This window comes from Ovis aries, chromosome 1 (genome assembly GCF_016772045.2).
Source record: "Ovis aries strain OAR_USU_Benz2616 breed Rambouillet chromosome 1, ARS-UI_Ramb_v3.0, whole genome shotgun sequence".
Taxonomy (NCBI): Eukaryota; Metazoa; Chordata; class Mammalia; order Artiodactyla; family Bovidae; genus Ovis; species Ovis aries.
In genome coordinates this window covers 232,152,481-232,170,256 of record NC_056054.1, presented here as the reverse complement: position 1 = coordinate 232,170,256, position 17,776 = coordinate 232,152,481, and the positions used below count along the sequence as shown (strand labels likewise).

The 17,776-nt window shown below is 43.5% G+C and overlaps 2 protein-coding genes across 2 annotated transcripts in view; both read left to right on the top strand.

The window, feature by feature from the left end:
* The window catches only part of KCNAB1 (potassium voltage-gated channel subfamily A regulatory beta subunit 1), a 451,035-nt gene that overhangs the window by 114,530 nt on the left and 318,729 nt on the right, over nucleotides 1-17,776 (top strand). The window lies entirely within an intron of this gene.
* LOC114110822 (ornithine decarboxylase-like) lies at nucleotides 10,920-13,462 on the top strand. The gene has a single exon (XM_060405437.1). It carries the CDS (start codon nucleotides 12,119-12,121, stop codon nucleotides 13,127-13,129), a length of 1,011 nt encoding a protein of 336 aa, XP_060261420.1. The 5' UTR covers nucleotides 10,920-12,118; the 3' UTR covers nucleotides 13,130-13,462.

Sequence of the window (17,776 nt, the reverse complement as noted above, 5' to 3'; positions counted from 1 at the left end):
TGGGAGTTGAGTCCAGAAATCCCATCTTTTCAGGAACACCTCAGATTACTACAAGTCTGAGGCAGGTGATTGCAGCTATGAAATTAAAAGACGCTTACTTCTTGGAAAAAAAGTTATGACCAACCTAGATAGCATATTCAAAAGCAGAGACATTACTTTGCCGACTAAGGTCCATCTAGTCAAGGCTATGGTTTTTCCTGTGGTCACGTATGAATGTGAGAGTTGGACTGTGAAGAAAGCTGAGCGCCGAAGAATTGATGCTTTTGAACAGTGGTGTTGGAGAAGACTCTTGAGAGTCCCTTGGACTGCAAGGAGATCCAACCAGTCCATTCTGAAGGAGATCAGCCCTGGGATTTCTTTGGAAGGAATGATGCTAAAGCTGAAACTCCAGTACTTTGGCCACCTCATGAAAAGAGTTGACTCATTGGAAAAGACTCTGATACTGGGGGGGATTGGGGGCAGGAGGAGAAGGGGACAACAGAGGATGAGATGGCTGGATGGCATCACTGACTCGATGGACGTGAATCTGAGTGAACTCCGGGAGTTGGTGATGGACAGGGAGGCCTGGCATGCTGCGATTCATGGGGTCGCAAAGAGTCGGACACAACTGAGCGACTGAACTGAACTGAGGCAGGTTTGGAGATCACCAGTCTGTGCCCAGTGGTGTGCAACCTTCCAGCCTTCTGGTGTGTGGAGGGGCCATAACAGCCCTTTCGAGGTGCCCTGGGAACTGCCAGGTTGATCAAAATGCAAATGAGCCTGCAAATGATACATTTCCCGATCATATCACACCTGACGCTTTGTGCTGCCTCTTACCTAACTAACATCTTTGTCCATGGAAGCAATTTAAGACTTCCTATGATCTTACCTCAGCTCCCAGCATCCTTGTTTGTTCAAGGATGCTGCTGCTACCTCACTGCTGCTACCACCTGCCCTGCTATGTGGCCGCTCCAGAGCCCTGTCACTACTGTATCTGGCCACTGAAACTGGAATTGTTTGTTTCCCAGAGTTATATGTGTCTATGATTGTAGGATTCTAGCTTCTATAATAAGATGTATATGACATCTTAGCTGTTCTCAACATGATGTATTTACTAAGCACAGCAAAACTTCTGGCCAGTTCCCTAACTGGGGCAAAGATGGAATTAGGACCTGGTAAAAGGTTGAGCTAAAAGAACATTCTTTAGGAACTGCAGTGGCATTGTTCTTAAGTGTAAGTGATAACCTGGCACAGAAGCTGGGATGGGCTTTTTGTAAGGGAGGCATGTAGACAACCATTCATTGTCAGTACAAATGGTGTTTGAATGGATAGCCTAAAAAAGAGCTTCCCTGGGCTTCCCTGGTGGTTCAGACGGTAAAGAATCAGCCTGCAAAGTAGGAGCCCTGAGTTTAATCCCTGGGCTGGGATGATCCCCTGGAGGGAGGGCATGGCAACCCACTGCAGTATTCTTGCCTGGACAGAGGAAGTATTCCATGGACAGAAGAACCTGGTGAGCTACACTTCATGGGGTCTCAAAGAGTCGGACACAACTGAGCGACTAAGCACAGCAACAACAACAAATGGTGTTTGAAAGAATAGCCTAGCAAACAGCAGCTTGAAACAGGTTATTAGTTTTAGCTTTACTTTGGACTAGTCACTATCTTTGGATTATTTCCAGTCATTTATTTTCATGTATGATGGCAAAGCAAAGTTCAGTTCATTGTGGCCAGAATTATCCCAGATTTTGAATTTTAAAAGTCAAAGTAAGGTTTATTAAATTGATAAAATGGTCATTTTCTCTCTGAATTTACATTTTATTGTTTTTAAGAAGAAAAATGAAAGTTTCCAAAATAGTTGCTCTTTATTACATAAGTAATTAATGTGAATTGTAGATAATTAGAAATTACAAGAAATGTGAAGAAGAGAATAAAAGTTCTCTACCCCAAAAAACAACTATTAATATTTTGAAGAAAAGCCTTTCAGACATTTAATACATAGACAAACACACACACACACACCACAAACTACGTATTGTTATGGAACATGTGAATGATTTTAGAGACTGGGATTTCTTGCACCTAGCTCTGCCTGCAATACTTCACCTACCCTTTCGTAAGTTTTCTTCTCATCATTCAGTGTCTCAGATCAAATGTCACTTCTGTGAGGCCCTTCTGATTACCCAGTCTAAGGCTGCACCCCATTTTCCAGTCATTCCATCACATTACCTCCTATGTCACTGTCTCCAGGGTTTATACTTGTTTCCTGTCTTCCTCACTACAGTGTGAGTACCATCATTCTGTCCTGTGGTTCACCGTATCCCAATTTCCTGGGCAAATCCAGAGTAGGGGTTTAAGAGGTGTTTGTAGAGTAAGTGAGGAAATGACTGACTGAGGAAAATCCATCACTTGTAATAGACCCAGAGGGGTCTTAAAAGTACTGCTGGGGTGTGTGTGTGTGTGTGTGTGTGTGTGTGTGTGTGTGCATGCATGCATGCTTGGTGGCTCAGTTGTGGCTGACTCTTTGCGACCCCCATGGATGGTATAGCCCACCTGGCTCCTCTATCCATGGAATTTTCTTGGGCTCTGCTGCTGCTGCTGCTGCTGCTAAGTTGCTTCAGTCGGGTCCGACTCTGTGCAACCCCAGAGACGGCAGCCCACCAAGCTCCCCCGTCCCTGGGATGCTCCAGGCAAGAATAATGGAGTGGGTTGCCATTTCCTTCTCCAATGCATGAAAGTGAAAAGTGAAAGTGAAGTCGCTCAGTCGTGTCCGACTCTTAGTGACCCCATGGACTGCAGCCCACCAGGCTCCTCCATCCATGGGATTTTCCAGGCAAGAGTACTGGAGTGGGGTGCCATTGCCTTCTCCGTTCAAATGGCAAATAGCAAAACTTAGAAAAGTTTGTCTCAGACCCTGATTGAGGGTTTCATACAATTCAAATTACTCTAAAATTACCTTAGAAATTTAGATTCATAACCTCATTTTTAGTTATAGTTTTGTCTCTTTCAGATTAATTGTTTAGACTGAAAATTTATGGTTACTCATCAGTTTCCAGTAGTTGACTCCAGAAAAACATGGGTAATTTTTCCAAATAGTATTGCTTTTTGTGTCTTTGCTTCGGCTCACTGGCACCTCCTTCTCTGTGATTTAAAATTATGAAAAATGAACAATATGTTGAGATATAAAATTATGCATGAATGCCCAGGCTATAAACTAGCTAGCTGACAATGAAGTTACTGTGAAAAATGTCTATAGTAATACTTTCCTTTCACATCGCATAAGACCTTGACTTGAGGCAGATAGAAAATTTAATTATAGGTCCCTTAATTTTAATACTTTGTGTGTGTGTGCGGGGGGAGGTGGGAAGAACAGGGTCATTACTCCCATTTCAGAGATAAAATAATTGAGAAGCAAGTATTTTAAATTGAATTAAGTATTTTAATTGAATTTTTGTGTGAGAAGTGTAATTAACTTGGAAGATTTTATCTATTATTCAGTTTCTCTAGTAGTCAGGGTACACACTGGATTGCATGTGAAATACCTAAGGGATTTATACACAAATAGGTAGCCATTCTCCTTCTTTCCTGGGTGTTTTGTGGTTGTTGGGAAAAGGCTTCTTTTTATTGCCTTTCCTTTCAAGTGTAATATAAAAATGAAAAGATCAACTCAAAGGTAGTAGTTTATACTTCTAAGTGACTATTAAGGAAATGCATCTTGTTGCTGTTGTGATCAGGAGCTGCTTAGCAATCAGCCCTTAGTGAAATTATAAAGTGGGTTAACCTTGTCCCTGTCTTTCATCCCGAGCTGCTTCCCACTCCACTCACCTAGGTTTCCTTCCCTAACCACTACTCCTCTGAGGTGGTGGAGACCTTATACTTGTTGAAAGGCCTGTTCTAACCTTGGCTTTCTGGTGGACCTTTGGAATGTTCTTCTCTAGGCATTCACCATTCTCAAAGAAAGCTTGCTCAGCACCTGGTCTAAGTGAGTCTTTCGTGCATTTATTCTCAATCACATCCCTCTGTTGTTTTCTTTTATAGCATGTATCATAATCAGTAGGTATCTTGTTTTTTCATTTCCTCATTTATTCAGCCTCCCCCATGGGACATAATTTCCATAAAAACAAAGACTCTGCTTCAATCATCTGTGTATCCTCTGCCTTCCAAACCAACAAGGACTTAGGTCTGTCCCCTCATTTTGGGTATTTATTTAGAAAGGGAATAATAATGCCTTTGAAGGGATGGGGAAAAAACAAAGCTTCATGAGCCAGAGATACTTTTTAGGCTCCAGGAGCTGCAGACAAAAAAGCATGTTGTGTGGAGAAGAGAATGAAAAACACTCATACATTAATGGGGTCATTTGTAACTTAAGTGAGTAATAGCAGATGTATTTATCTAAAATATTTCCTGCAATAGACATGTTTTATGACTTCATGGTTCTCTGAAATATATTTGCCTAACTTTGGATTTAACACAAGCCCTGGGGTTATGGAGTAACTGTCCAGCTGGGGAAAGGCAGCTTCAGCCATAAAACACTTTGATGTTTCTAAGAGAGCCAGCCTACTTTATCCTTCCCCTTTTTGAACTTCATTTCTCTTCTCTCCTTTTTCCTCCCATCCCTTCTTTTTTTTTCTCACAACTAAATGATATCAAAATAGTACATGCTAGTAGTAATGCTATTAAAATAATAGTACTATTAAAAGTCAAATGATAATAAAGGGTTTATGTATCAAAATATGGCAATTTCTTGTTTCAACCTCTCTATTCTCCTGACTCCTTCTTCCAGGAAACACCCACTTTTGACTCTTTAAGTTGTTCCTTCTGGCATTTATAGATTTCCATGCTCTTAAATAATATGTGAATATTGCTCTCTTTTGATTCATCAATTAGAAACAATCTATTGAGCTTCTAATACGTTAGATGAGGACTTAACTCTCTTATATTACCATACTCTCTGCTCCCCTATTCTCCTCATATAATTATATTATAAATTTTGGTTAAATATATATTGTGTTAGCATTAGTATACCTGCAAGTTTTAGTCCCTGAAATTTGTAGCATCTTGGGTTTCCCAGAGCAGACCCTGGGGGCAAGGATTCCAGTAAAAGATTCTTTGAGAGGCACAGGAAGCACCAACAAGGAAGCAGGAAAGTGATCAGAGGAAGCAGAGACAGTCATAAAGTGTGCGTTGTCAAGTGGTCACCACTGTGGGCAATAGAACTTCAGTCCCAGGGAGGGACATTCTGGGAAATGGTGTGGAACACACTACTCATGGCATCCCACCTGGAGGGTGAGGAAGCTGGGGTGTTGATAGAGTAACTCCTGTCAGAAGTCTGTGGAGGGCTATTCCCAAGGATTGTTAGTTCCTCAACACTTCCAGCCTGCTGTGTGCAAATTCTGGTAGTTAAAAGTTGGCTAAGAACACCAACCATGTAGTCCACTATGATTATATATTTATACTTTTACCCTGAAATTAAGAATTGCTCTTTAAAATTTGCTTAATTTTCTTGATGCCTATTGCAAATTTTCACCATGACTTCCAACAGTTTCTCAACATGAGATTTTACAAAGTTAATCACATCAAGTAATCTGTCAACTCGTTTTTTTTGAGACACTCCAGTTCAGTTCAGTTCAGTTGCTCAATCATGTCTGACTCTTTGCGACCCCATGAATCACAGCACACCAGGCCTCCCTGTCCATCACCAACTCCCGGAGTTCACTCAGACTCATGTCCATTGAGTCAGTGATGCCATCCAGCCATCTCATCCTCTGTCGTCCCCTTCTCCTCCTGCCCCCAATCCCTCCCAGCATCAGACCTTGCTTCTATCACCAGTCACATCCACAGCTGGGTATTGTTTTTGCTTTGGCTCCATCCCTTCATTCTTTCTGGAGTTATCTGTTCACTGATCTCCAGTAGCATATTGGGCACCTACTGACCTGGGGAGTTCCCCTTTCAGTATCCTATCATTTTGCCTTTTCATACTGTTCATGGGGTTCTCAAGGCAAGAATACTGAAGTGGTTTGCCATTCCCTTCTCCAGTGGACCACACTCTGTCAGACCTCTCCATCATGACCTGCCTGTCTTGGGTTGCCCTGCGGGCATGGCTTGGTTTCTTTGAGTTAGACAAGGGTGTGGTCCTAGTGTGATTAGATTGACTAGTTTTCTGTGAGTATGGTTTCACTGTGTCTGCCCTCTGATGCCCTCTTGCGACACCTACCATCTTACTTGAGTTTCTCTTACCTTGGGTGTGGGATGTCTCTTCACGGCTGCTCCAGCAAAGCACAGCTGCTGCTCCTTACCTTGGACGAGGGGTATCTCCTTACCGCCACCCTTCCTGACCTTCAACGTGGGATAGCTCCTCTAGGCCCTCCTGCGCCTGTGCAGCCACTGCTCCTCGGGTTGCTCCTCCCGGCCGCCGTCCCTGGCCTCCAGCGCGGGGTGGCTCCTCAGGGATACCGCCCCTGGCCTCGGGCATGAGGTGGCTTCTCCCGCCTGCCCCTGGCCTCGGACACGTGGTAGATCCTCTCAGCCACCGCCCCTGACCTTGGACTTGGGTAGCTCCTCTCAGCTGTTCCTGCGCCGTCACCTCCTCGAGACACTCCTGGTGGCTTCAAATGTCCCCAGTGGATTCCATGCTCTTAGAGTCTTTTGCACAGTTGATATCCTGGTATTGTCTGTATGCTCATCCCATGAATGGGGTTTGCCTTCTGACCTGGACTCCTTTCTTTCTTTCTTTTCAAAATTCATTTTTAAATATTTTTATTTTACTTTGACAATTGTAAAGTGCACACATTTTAAGTTCCAGATGACAAATCTTTACATACCATGTAACTACCACCCAGTTAAGATAGAAAAGATCACCAATACCCCAGAATTTCATCTTCTGCTCCCTCTTAGTCATTACCCACACATCTAGACAGGCAATTACTAATTAGGCTTTTATTATCATGGATTAGCTTTATCTGTTTTTCATGCCACTATCAATAGTTTGTGAAGGAAATGGCAACCCACTCCAGTATTCTTGCCTAGAGAATCCTGTGGACAGGGGGCCTGGTGGGCTGCCGTCTATGACGTCGCACAGAGTTGGACACTGCTGAAGCGACTTAGCATGCACGCATGCATACATCAATAGTTTGGCCATGTCTGTGGGCCTACATACATATACCAAAGACATTTATCGGAGGTTCATGATAGCACTATTTCTTTCTTTAATTTTTTTTTAGTGAGTATAGACAACAATATTGTATTACAATCAAGCTTGCCAAGAGAGTACTTCTAATTATTCCAACCACTAAAAACAAATGATAATTATGTGACTTGACAGTGGTGCCAATTTGATGCCTTCCTTTTACTGGTCCAAGTGTATTTCTCTTTCTTGGTTTACTTCTTGGTAGAGCAGTATGGGTGGTAGTTACATGGTATGTAAAGATTTGTCATCTGGAACTTAAAATGTGTGCACTTTACAATTGTCAAAGTAAAATAAAAATATCTAAAAATGAATTTTGAAAAGAAAGAAAGGAGTCCAGGTCAGAAGGCAAACCCCATTCATGGGATGAGCATACAGACAGTTCAGTCTCTCAGTTGTATCCAGCTCTTTGTGACCCCACGGATTGCAGTACTCCAGGCCTCCCTGTCCATCACCAACTTTCCAGATCTTGCTCAAACTCAATGCCATCAAGTCAGTGATGCCATCTAGCCACCACATCCTCTGTTGTCCCCTTCTCCTCCTGCCTTCAGTCTTTCCCAGCATCAAGATCTTTTCCAGTGAACCAGTTCTTTGAATCAGGTGGCCAAGGTATTGGAGTTCCAGCTTCAGCATCAGTCCTTCCAATGAATATTCAGGACTGATTTCCTTGAGGATTGATTAATTAGATCTCTTTGCAGTCCAAGGGACTATCAAGAGTCTTCTCCAACACCAGAGTTCAAAAGTATCAGTTCTTCGATGCTCAGCTTTCTTTATAGTCCAATTCTCACATCCTTATATGACTACGAGAAAAACCATAGCTTTGATTAGACGGACCTTTGTCAGCAAAGTAAAGTCTGTTTTTTAATATTCTGTCTAGGTTGGTCACAGCTTTTCTTCCAAGGAGCAAGCGTCTTAATTTCATGGCTGCAGTCACCATCTGCAGTGATTTTGGAGCCAAAAAAATAAAGTCTGTCACTGTTTCCATTGTTTCCGCATCTATTTGTTATTGTGATGGGACCAAATGCCATGATCTTCACTTTTTGAATGTTGCATTTTAAGTCAACTTTTTCACTCTCCTCTTTCACTTTCATAAAAAGGCTCTTTAGTTCTTCCTCACTTTGTGCCATAAGGGTGGTGTCATCTGCGTATCTGAGGTTATGATATTTTCTCCCTACAATCTTGATTCCAGCTTGTGCTTCATCCAGCCTGGCATTTCTCTTGATGTACTCTGCATGTAAGTTAAATAAGCAGGGTGACAGTATACAGCCTTGATGTACTCCTTTCTCAATATGGAACCAGTCTGTTGTCCATGTCCAGTTCTAACTGTTGCATCTTGACCTGCATACAGGTTTCTCAGGAGGCAGTTAACGTGGTCTGTTATTCCCATCTCTTGAAGAATTTTCCACAGTTTGTTGTGGAAGGCTTTAGTATTGTCAATAAAGCAGAAGTAGATGTTTTGCTGGATCTCTCTTGCTTCTTCTGTGATCCAGTGGATATCAGCAATTTGATCTCTGGCTCCTCGGCTTTTACTAAATCCAGCTTGAACATCTGGAAGTTCATGGTTCATATACTGTTGAAGCCTGGCTTGGAGAATTTTGAGCATTTCTTTGTTAGCATGTGAGATGAGTGCAATTGTGCGATAGTTTGAATATTGTTTGGCATTGCCTTTCTTTGGGATTGGAATGAAAACTGACCTTTTCCAGTCCTGTGGCCACTACTGAGTTTTCCATATTTGCTGGCATATGGAGTGCAGCACTTTCACAGCATCATCTTTTAGGATCTGAAATAGCTCCATTGGAATTCCATCACCTCCACTAGCTTTGTTCGCAGTGATGTTTCCTAAAGCCCACTTGACTTCACATTCCAGGATGTCTGGCTCTAGGTGAGTGATCACACCATCGTGATTATCTGGATCGTGAAGATCTTTTTTGTATAGTTCTTCTGTGTATTCTTGCCACTTCTTCTTAATATCTTCTGCTTCTGTTAGGTCCCTATCGTTTCTGTCCTTTATTGAGCCCATCTTTGCATGAAATGTTCCCTTGGTATCTCTAATTTTCTCGAAGAGATCTCTAGTCTTTCCCATTCTGTTGTTTTCCTCTATTTCTTTGCACTGATTGCTGAGGAAGGCTTTCATATCTCTCCTTGCTATTCTTTGGAACTTTATATTCAAATGGGTAGATCTTTCCTATTCTTCTTTGCTTTTGGTTTCTCTTCTTTTCACAGTTATTTGTAAGGCCTCCTCAGAGAGCCATTTTGCTTTTTTGTATTTCTTTTTCTTGGGAATGGTCTTGATCACTGCCTCCTGTGCAATGTCACGAACCTCTGTCCATAGTTCTTCAGGCATTCTGTCGGATATAATCCCTTGAATCTGTTTGTCACTTACACAGTATAATCAATCATAAGGGATTTGATTTAGGTCATACCTGAATGATCTAGTGGTTTTCCCTACTTTCTTCTATTTAAGTCTGAATTTTGCAATAAGGAGTTTTTGATCCGGGCCACAGTCAGCTCCCAGCCTTATTTTTGCTGACTGTATAGAGCTTCTCCATCTTTGGCTGCAAAGAATATAATCAATCTGATTTTGGTATTGAGCATCTGGTGATATCCATGTGTAGAGTCTTCTCTTGTGTTGTTGGAAGAGGGTGTTTGCTTTGACCAGTGCATTCTCTTCAGAAAACTCTGTAAATCTTTACCCTGCTTAATTTTGTATTCTAAGGCCAAATTTGCCTGTTACTCTAGGTATCTCTTGACTTCTTACTTTTGCATTCCAGTCCTGTATGATGAAAAGGATATCTTTTTTTGCTGTTAGTTCTAGAAGGTCTTATATGTCTTCATGGAACCTTTCAACTTCAGCCTCTTCAGCATTACTGGTTGGGGTATAGACTTAGATTACTGTGATAATGAATGATTTGCCTTGGAAATGAACAGAGATCATTCTGTCATTTCCCAGTTAGATAATCTTAGATTGTTTGCTTATATATAAAAAGAAAGCAAAATTTTTAGCTGCTCAGTCATGTCCGATTCTTTGGAACCCTGTGGACTGTAGCCCACCAGACTCCTTTGTCCATGGAATTCTCCAGGCAAGAATACTGTAGTGGGTTGCCATTCACTTCTCCAGGAAATATTCAAACCTGGATTGTAGGCAGATTCTTTACCATCTGAGCCACCAGGGACGTGAGAAACTAAAATTGTGATTGAAAGCTCTGAGCATAGGGTTGGGGCTTGTTGACTTTGAGCTTTGCTGAGGGTTGAGCTATCTGAGCCCTTTTTAAGGAAATCTAGAGCTTGACTGTATTTTGTCATGTTGGCATTACTGCTCCTATTTAAGATTGGGAATTACCTTCTCCGGATCTCCTTTTCCTGTGTGATTAGCTTGAGCAAAGAGGCAAACTTGTGTAAGATTGGGAAAGTCGAGATGAAGTAGGAGCTGTTACTCTCAGATGTCACAGTGATCAGAGACAATGACATATGGATATAATGCATGGTCTCCAGTCTCTCCTCATGCCTACTGAACCTGCTAACTGAGAGTAACCTCAATCCATCAAGCACTTGACCACAGTGCTCATAGAGGCCATAGCTTCTACAGACCTGTCATGGGTCATACATGCACCATTCCACTTGGATGATCAAACATGTACTCTTTCTCAAAATTTCCTGTAAGTTTCATCTACACCCTTGCTTCAAGATGTTGTGAGTGTATTTATTGTCTATGTCTACTGTAACAAGTTATATCAAAAATACTGGTTTAAAACAACAAACAGGTCAGTTCCCCCTCAGCCTCCGCCGCAGCCGCCCCTCTGCCAGCGCTCCGGCGCCACCTCGGGCTGGCAGTCCTCCGCGGGAGGGAGCGACGCGGCGGGCGGCCGGGCGAGCGGCTGACGCGGGCGGCGGGGCGGCCGGCGGGGCGGCCGGCGGGTCCTTCAACGCTCGGAGGCGGCGCGTTGTCTCCATGGGGTTGGCCCGCCGCGCCCCTGCGCTCTGAGGTGGACAGCAGATTGTGTGTTTATCGAACATTTCCACTGCTGTACAGAGAGCACACGCATCTTCGGTGGACTTGGAATTCCTGGAGAAGCCTTTGTGAAAAGTTGGCATAATCCCTTTAAATTCCATCTCTTACGTTTTCTACTTTGTTGTGTCTCAAAAAGACATCAAGAGACCATAAACAGCTTTAGTAATGAAGAGTTTGACTGCCATTTCTTGGATGAAGGCTTTACTGCCAAGGACATTGAAGGGTTAATAGGGTCGCAGAGATGTGCCTGCAAACGGGTCTCTCTGCTCAGGCTGAGCGTCCTTGCATAGGAGGCGTTCTGCCAAAGAGTCTGGACACAGCCTTGAGTTTAATGATCCCTTGCAAACGAGGGAGCATTCCCTTCTTGAGATAAGAGGGAGATGAGGGCTTTGTGCAGACTCTGCAGTAGACAGAGATTTCACTCCCCTTTGCTGTACGATAACATGTATGCACCTGCACTGCACTGAAAAGGCTTATTCTTACAGTCTGGAATTCTGCCTAAGGAGGGCTTTATAATAATAAACGGCAATTAGTTTGCCCAGTTCTGTTCCTCTGGCCAGAGTGGTGTCCTGTCTGTCTCTTGTGTGTCTTGTATGTTCTGTGTCATTTCACTCGTAGTAACCAACAGACATTCTGGACCAAAAAATTAATGAAGTTTCTTCTGATGATGATAAGGATGCCTTCTATGTTGCGGACCTGGGAGACATTCTGAAGAAACATCTGAGATGGTTGAAAGCTCTTCCTCGGGTCACCCCCCTTTATGCAGTCAAATGCAATGATAGCAGAACCATAGTGAAGACACTTGCTGCCATTGGGACAGGATTTGACTGTGCCAGCAAGACTGAAATACAATTGGTGCAGAGTCTCGGGGTGCCCCCAGAGAGGATTATCTATGCAAATCCATGTAAACAAGTGTCTCAGATTAAGTATGCTGCCAATAACGGAGTCCAGATGATGACTTTTGATAGTGAAGTTGAGCTGATGAAAGTTGCCAGGGCACATCCAAAGGCCAAGTTGGTTTTGCGGATCGCCACTGATGATTCCAAAGCAGTCTGTCGCCTCAGTGTCAAATTTGGTGCCACGCTCAAAACCAGCAGGCTGCTTTTGGAACGGGCGAAAGAGCTAGATATTGATGTCGTTGGTGTCAGCTTCCACGTAGGAAGTGGCTGTACTGATCCTGAGACCTTTGTGCAGGCCATCTCTGATGCCCGCTGTGTCTTTGACATGGGCGCTGAGGTTGGTTTCAACATGTATCTGCTTGATATTGGTGGTGGCTTTCCTGGATCTGAGGATGTAAAGCTTAAATTTGAAGAGATCACCAGTGTAATCAACCCAGCACTGGACAAGTATTTTCCATCAGACTCTGGAGTGAGAATCATAGCTGAGCCAGGCAAATACTATGTTGCATCAGCTTTCACGCTTGCAGTTAATATTGCCAAAAAACTTGTATTAAAGGAACAGACAGGCTCTGATGATGAAGAGGAGTCTAGTGAACGGACGTTCATGTATTACGTGAACGATGGAGTATATGGCTCCTTCAACTGCATTCTTTACGACCACGCGCACGTGAAGCCTCTTCTGCAGAAGGGACCCAAACCAGACGAGAAGTATTATTCATCCAGCATCTGGGGACTGACCTGTGATGGCCTGGACCGCATTGTTGAGCGCTGTAACCTACCCGAGATGCATGTGGGCGATTGGATGCTCTTTGAGAACATGGGTGCTTACACTGTTGCTGCTGCTTCTACCTTCAGTGGATTCCAGAGACCCACCATCTACTATGTGATGTCAGGGCCAACGTGGCAACTGATGCAGCAGATCCGGGCCCAGGACTTCCCGCCCGGAGTGGAGGAGCCGGACGTCAGTCCCCTGCCCGTGTCCTGTGCCCGGGAGAGCGGCATGAAGCGGCACTCGGCAGCTTGCACTTCCACACGTATTAACGTGTCGATACCACTCTTGTAGCTGTTAACTGCGAGTTTACCTTGATTTAAGGGTTTGGGGGGGACCATTTAACTTAATTACTGCTAGTTCTGAGATGTCTATGTGAGTAGGGTTGGCACAGGTGCACCAATGTGGAAGACTGGGAGATGGGGTCACACTTATCTGTGTTCCTATGGAAACTATTTGAATATTTGTTTTATATGTATTTTTATTCACTTTTCAAACATGCTACTAAAGGCTTCAACTGCTGAGCAAGCGTTTGTAGCTTGTGTATCAGCAGGGTGGGCCAGAAGCTTAGTGTTGTGACTGGTTTTAACAAAAAGGAATAAAGGATCTTGACATAACTTGGCAAAATGAATAAATAAATAAATAAATAAAAATAAAACAACAAACATTTATCCTCATAATTCTGGAGTCAGAATTCTAAAATTAAGGTTTTTCTTCTGAAGGCTTCAGGGGAGAAATCCATTTCCTTGCCTTTTTCAGCTTCTAGAGGCCAACTATTAATACAGTCCCTGGCTCCCGACTCCTTCATCTTCAAAACCCATCACTACAACTTCTGGTCTGTCTTCAAATCTCCTTTTTCTCATTTTGATCCTCCTGCCTCCCTCTTATAAGGATTTCTGTGATAATACTGGGCCCATCTGGATAATCCAGGATAATCTCCAAACTCAGAATCCCTAGATTAATCACACCTATGAAGTTTCTATTGCCATGTAAGGGAACATGTTCCAGGCGGGGTGGGGGGGGGGAGGGGGGCAGTGGGTACGCTATGGATGTCTTTGGGAATTACTATTTTATTCTACCACAGCGGGTAGTAATTTTCCCTGGTCTTCTGATTCCCCTCCTCCAGTCTTCCATTTCCCCAGCTCCTCCCATGTTTGTGCAAACTCTAATTCCTAAGAAAAAAATCCATGGTCCCTTAATACTTACAGTGGCTCTGATTTCCAGACTGAACCTTGATTGGTATACTTCTATATTCAATATCTCCATGTGTTTTCTCTTGGGCTAGTCAGATTCCACTCAAATTATTTTTTCAGTTTCTGGCCTGGAGAGTAAATTCTTGGCTGTCAAGGGTCAAGGAGTCAAGAAGGTAAAAATGGTAGAGGGGTTTTCATTGGTCATGTCCATTCATTGACTTTGCTTCTCTGTTTACCTCACTTGTCTGCTACCAGAGACCCCAGTACAGAGGTTTTTTTGCCATACTGTCTCCAGAATAGTCTCTGGCAGTGTGTAGGAGGAAGAACAGGGGAGGGGGTGCAGCGGAGGGGGAGGGGTTCTAGGCACCTAACTGCTTCTACAAGAGTCTATCAGATCCTGCTTTCATTAGCCTTCACTCGCTCTTCAGGGGGCTGCATTTCCAGGGGGCTTTTTGTTACCAGTTCCCAAACCTTTTGAAGATTGTGGTTAAATAAAGTTGCTTCTCAAAACTTTCCTACTGCTGTCTTGGAATTGGTTTCTGGAGTCCGCAGAGACAGTTATCTCATATCCATCTACTGACTGCTTCCAGAATTTTACTGATGTTACCCACTCTTTTTCTTCCTAATTTTGCAGGTTTATTTTTTAATTAGATTTATTATTTTGAGATAATTCTAGATTTACATGTAATTATAAGAAGTAATTCAATGTTGTACATAAAATTATATGTCAATTTGAGAAATAAAAGACTTCTGAGAAATCCCATATACCCTTCACTGAGCTTTCCTAATATCTTGCCTAATATAATATCAGAATCAGGAAATTGATGTAAATATAATCCACTGATCTTATTCAGATTTCATCAGTTTTACATGTACTTGTGTGTGTGTGTGTGTGTGTGTGTGTGTGTGTGTTTGCTGTGCTGTGTGCTGTGCTTAGTCACTCAGTCGTGTCCGACTCTTTGGACTGTAGCCAACCCATGGACTGAAGCCCACCAGGCTCCTCTGTCCATTAGGATTCTCCAGGCAAGAATACTGAGTGGGTCACCATGTCCTCCTTGTGTGTGTGTTTCAGTTAGTTCAGTTCAGTCGCTCAGTCGTGCCTGACTCTTTGGAACCCTCTGGACCCCCTGGACTGCAGCAGTGTATGTGTTTAGTTCTATGCAATTTTATAATATGTGTTTTCTTTTCTTTTTTTTCTTTTTTTTTTTTTTTTTTTTGAGAGAAAAAAGCCTCCTGACTATCGTTTACTGGAGTTTTAGAAGGAACAGAATAAGATGCTGTGTTCTATGTGCTATATTTATATGAAAGTTGAATGACAGATTAGATTGGTTAGTTTTCTGTGATAGTGGTTTTCAGTCTGTCTGCCCTCTGTTGGAGAAGGATAAGAGGCTTATGGAAGCTTCCTGATGGGATAGACTGACTGAGGGGGATACTGGGTCTTGTTCTGATGGGCGGGGCCATGCTCAGTGAATCTTTAACCAATTATCTGTTTATGGGTGGAGCTGTGTTTCCTCCCTGCAATTTCAGTTCAGTTCAATTCAGTCTCTGTCCTGTCCGACTCGTTGCGACCCGATGAATTGCAGCACACCAGGCCTCCCTCTCCATCACCAACTCCCGGAGTTCACTCAGACTCATGCCCATCGAGTTGGTGATGACATCCAGCCATCTCATCCGCTGTCGTCCCCTATTCCTCCTGCCCCCAAACGCTCCCAGCATCAGAGTCTTTTCCAGTGAGTCAACTCTTTGCATGAGGTGGCCAAAGTACTAGAGTTTCAGCTTTAGCATCATTCCTTCCAAAGAACACCCAGGGCTGATCTCCTTCAGAATGGACTGGTTGGATCTCCTTGCAGTCCAAGGGACTCTCAAGAGTCTTCTCCAACACCACTGTTCAAAAGCATCAATTCTTCGGCGCTCAGCTTTCTTCACAGTCCAACTCTCACATCCATACATGACTACTGGAAAAAACCAAGGCCTTGACTAGATGGACATTTGTTGGCAAAGTAATTTCTCTGCTTTTGAATAGGCTATCTAGGTTGGTCATAACTTTCTTTCCAAGGAGTAAGCATCTTTTAATTTCATGGCTACAGTCACCATCTGCAGTGATTTTGGAGCCCCCAAAAATAAAGTCTGACACAGTTTCCACTGTTTCCCCATCTATTTCCCATGAAGTGATAGGACCAGATGCCGTGATCTTCATTTTCTGAATGTTGAGCGTTAAGCCAACTTTTTCACTCTCCACTTTCACTTTCATCAAGAGGCTTTTTAGTTCCTCTTCACTTTCTGCCATATGAGTGGTGTCATCTGCCTATCTGAGGTTATTGATATTTCTCCCAGCAATCTTGATTCCAGCTTGTGCATCTTCCTGCCCAGCATTTCTCATGATGTACTCTGCATAGAAGTTAGATAAGCAGGGTGACAATATACAGCCTTGACGTACTCCTTTTCCTATTTGGAACCAGTCTGTTGTTCCGTATCCAGTTCTAACTGTTGCTTCCTGACCTGCATATAGGTTTCTCAAGAGGCAGGTCAGGTGGTCTGGTATTCCCATCTCTTTCAGAATTTTCCACAGTTTATTGTGATCCACACAGTCAAAGGCTTTGGCATAGTCAATAAAGCAGAAATAGATGTTTTTCTGGAACTCTCTTGCTTTTTCCATGATCCAGCAGATCTTGGCAATTTGATCTCTGCTTCCTCTGCCTTTTCTAAAACCAGCGTGAACATCAGAGAGTTCACGGTTCACGTATTGCTAAAGCCTGGCTTGGAGAATTTTGAGCATTTCTTTACTAGCATGTGAGATGAGTGCAATTGTGCAGTAGTTTGAGCATTCTTTGGCATGCCTTTCTTTGGGATTGGAATGAAAACTGATGTTTTCCAGTCCTGTGGCCACTGCTGAGTTTTCCATATTTGCTGGCATATTGAGTGCAGCACTTTCACAGCATCATCTTTCAGGATTTGAAATAGCTCAGACTATGGTGGAGGTAACGAAGATAATGGTAACCTCTCTCAAAAGATCCCAGGCATGTACTGCCACGGTCCGTGCTCCCAACCCTGCAGCAGACCACCACCAACCCATGCCTTTGCCAGAGACTCCTGGACATCCGCAGGCAAGTCTCCTATGGAGTCACTGTTCCTTTCTCCTGGGTCCTCGTGCACAAGGTTCTATTGTTCCCTCCAAGGGTCTATTTCCCAGTCCCATGTAAGTTCTGGCAGCTCTACAGCGGAGTTAATGGTGACCTCCTCCAAGAAGACTTCTGCCATACCCACACTCAGAGCCCCTGTCCCTGCAGCAGACCACTCCCAACCTGTACCTCCACCGGAGACACTCAAATACAGTTCTGTCTCAGTCTCTGTGGGGTATCTGGGTCCTGGTGTGTACAAGGTTTGTTTGAGCCCTCTAAGCGTCCCTGGAAGGAGCAGAGTTTGATTCTAAATGAGAATTTGCCCCTCCTACCACCTTGCTGGGGCTTCTCCTTTGCCCTTGGACATGGGGTACCTCCTCTCCATCAGAGGACAGACAGACTGATAACCACCATCACAGAAAACTAACCAATCTAATCACGTGGATCCAGCCTTGTTTAACTCAGTGAAACTATGACCCATGCTGTGTAGGGCCACCTAAGACGGACAGGTCATGGTGGAGAGTTCTGACAAAATGTGGTCCACTGGAGAAGGGAATGACAAACCACTTCAGTATTCTCGCCTTGAGAACCCCATGAGCAGTATGAAAAAGGCAAAACGATAGGACACT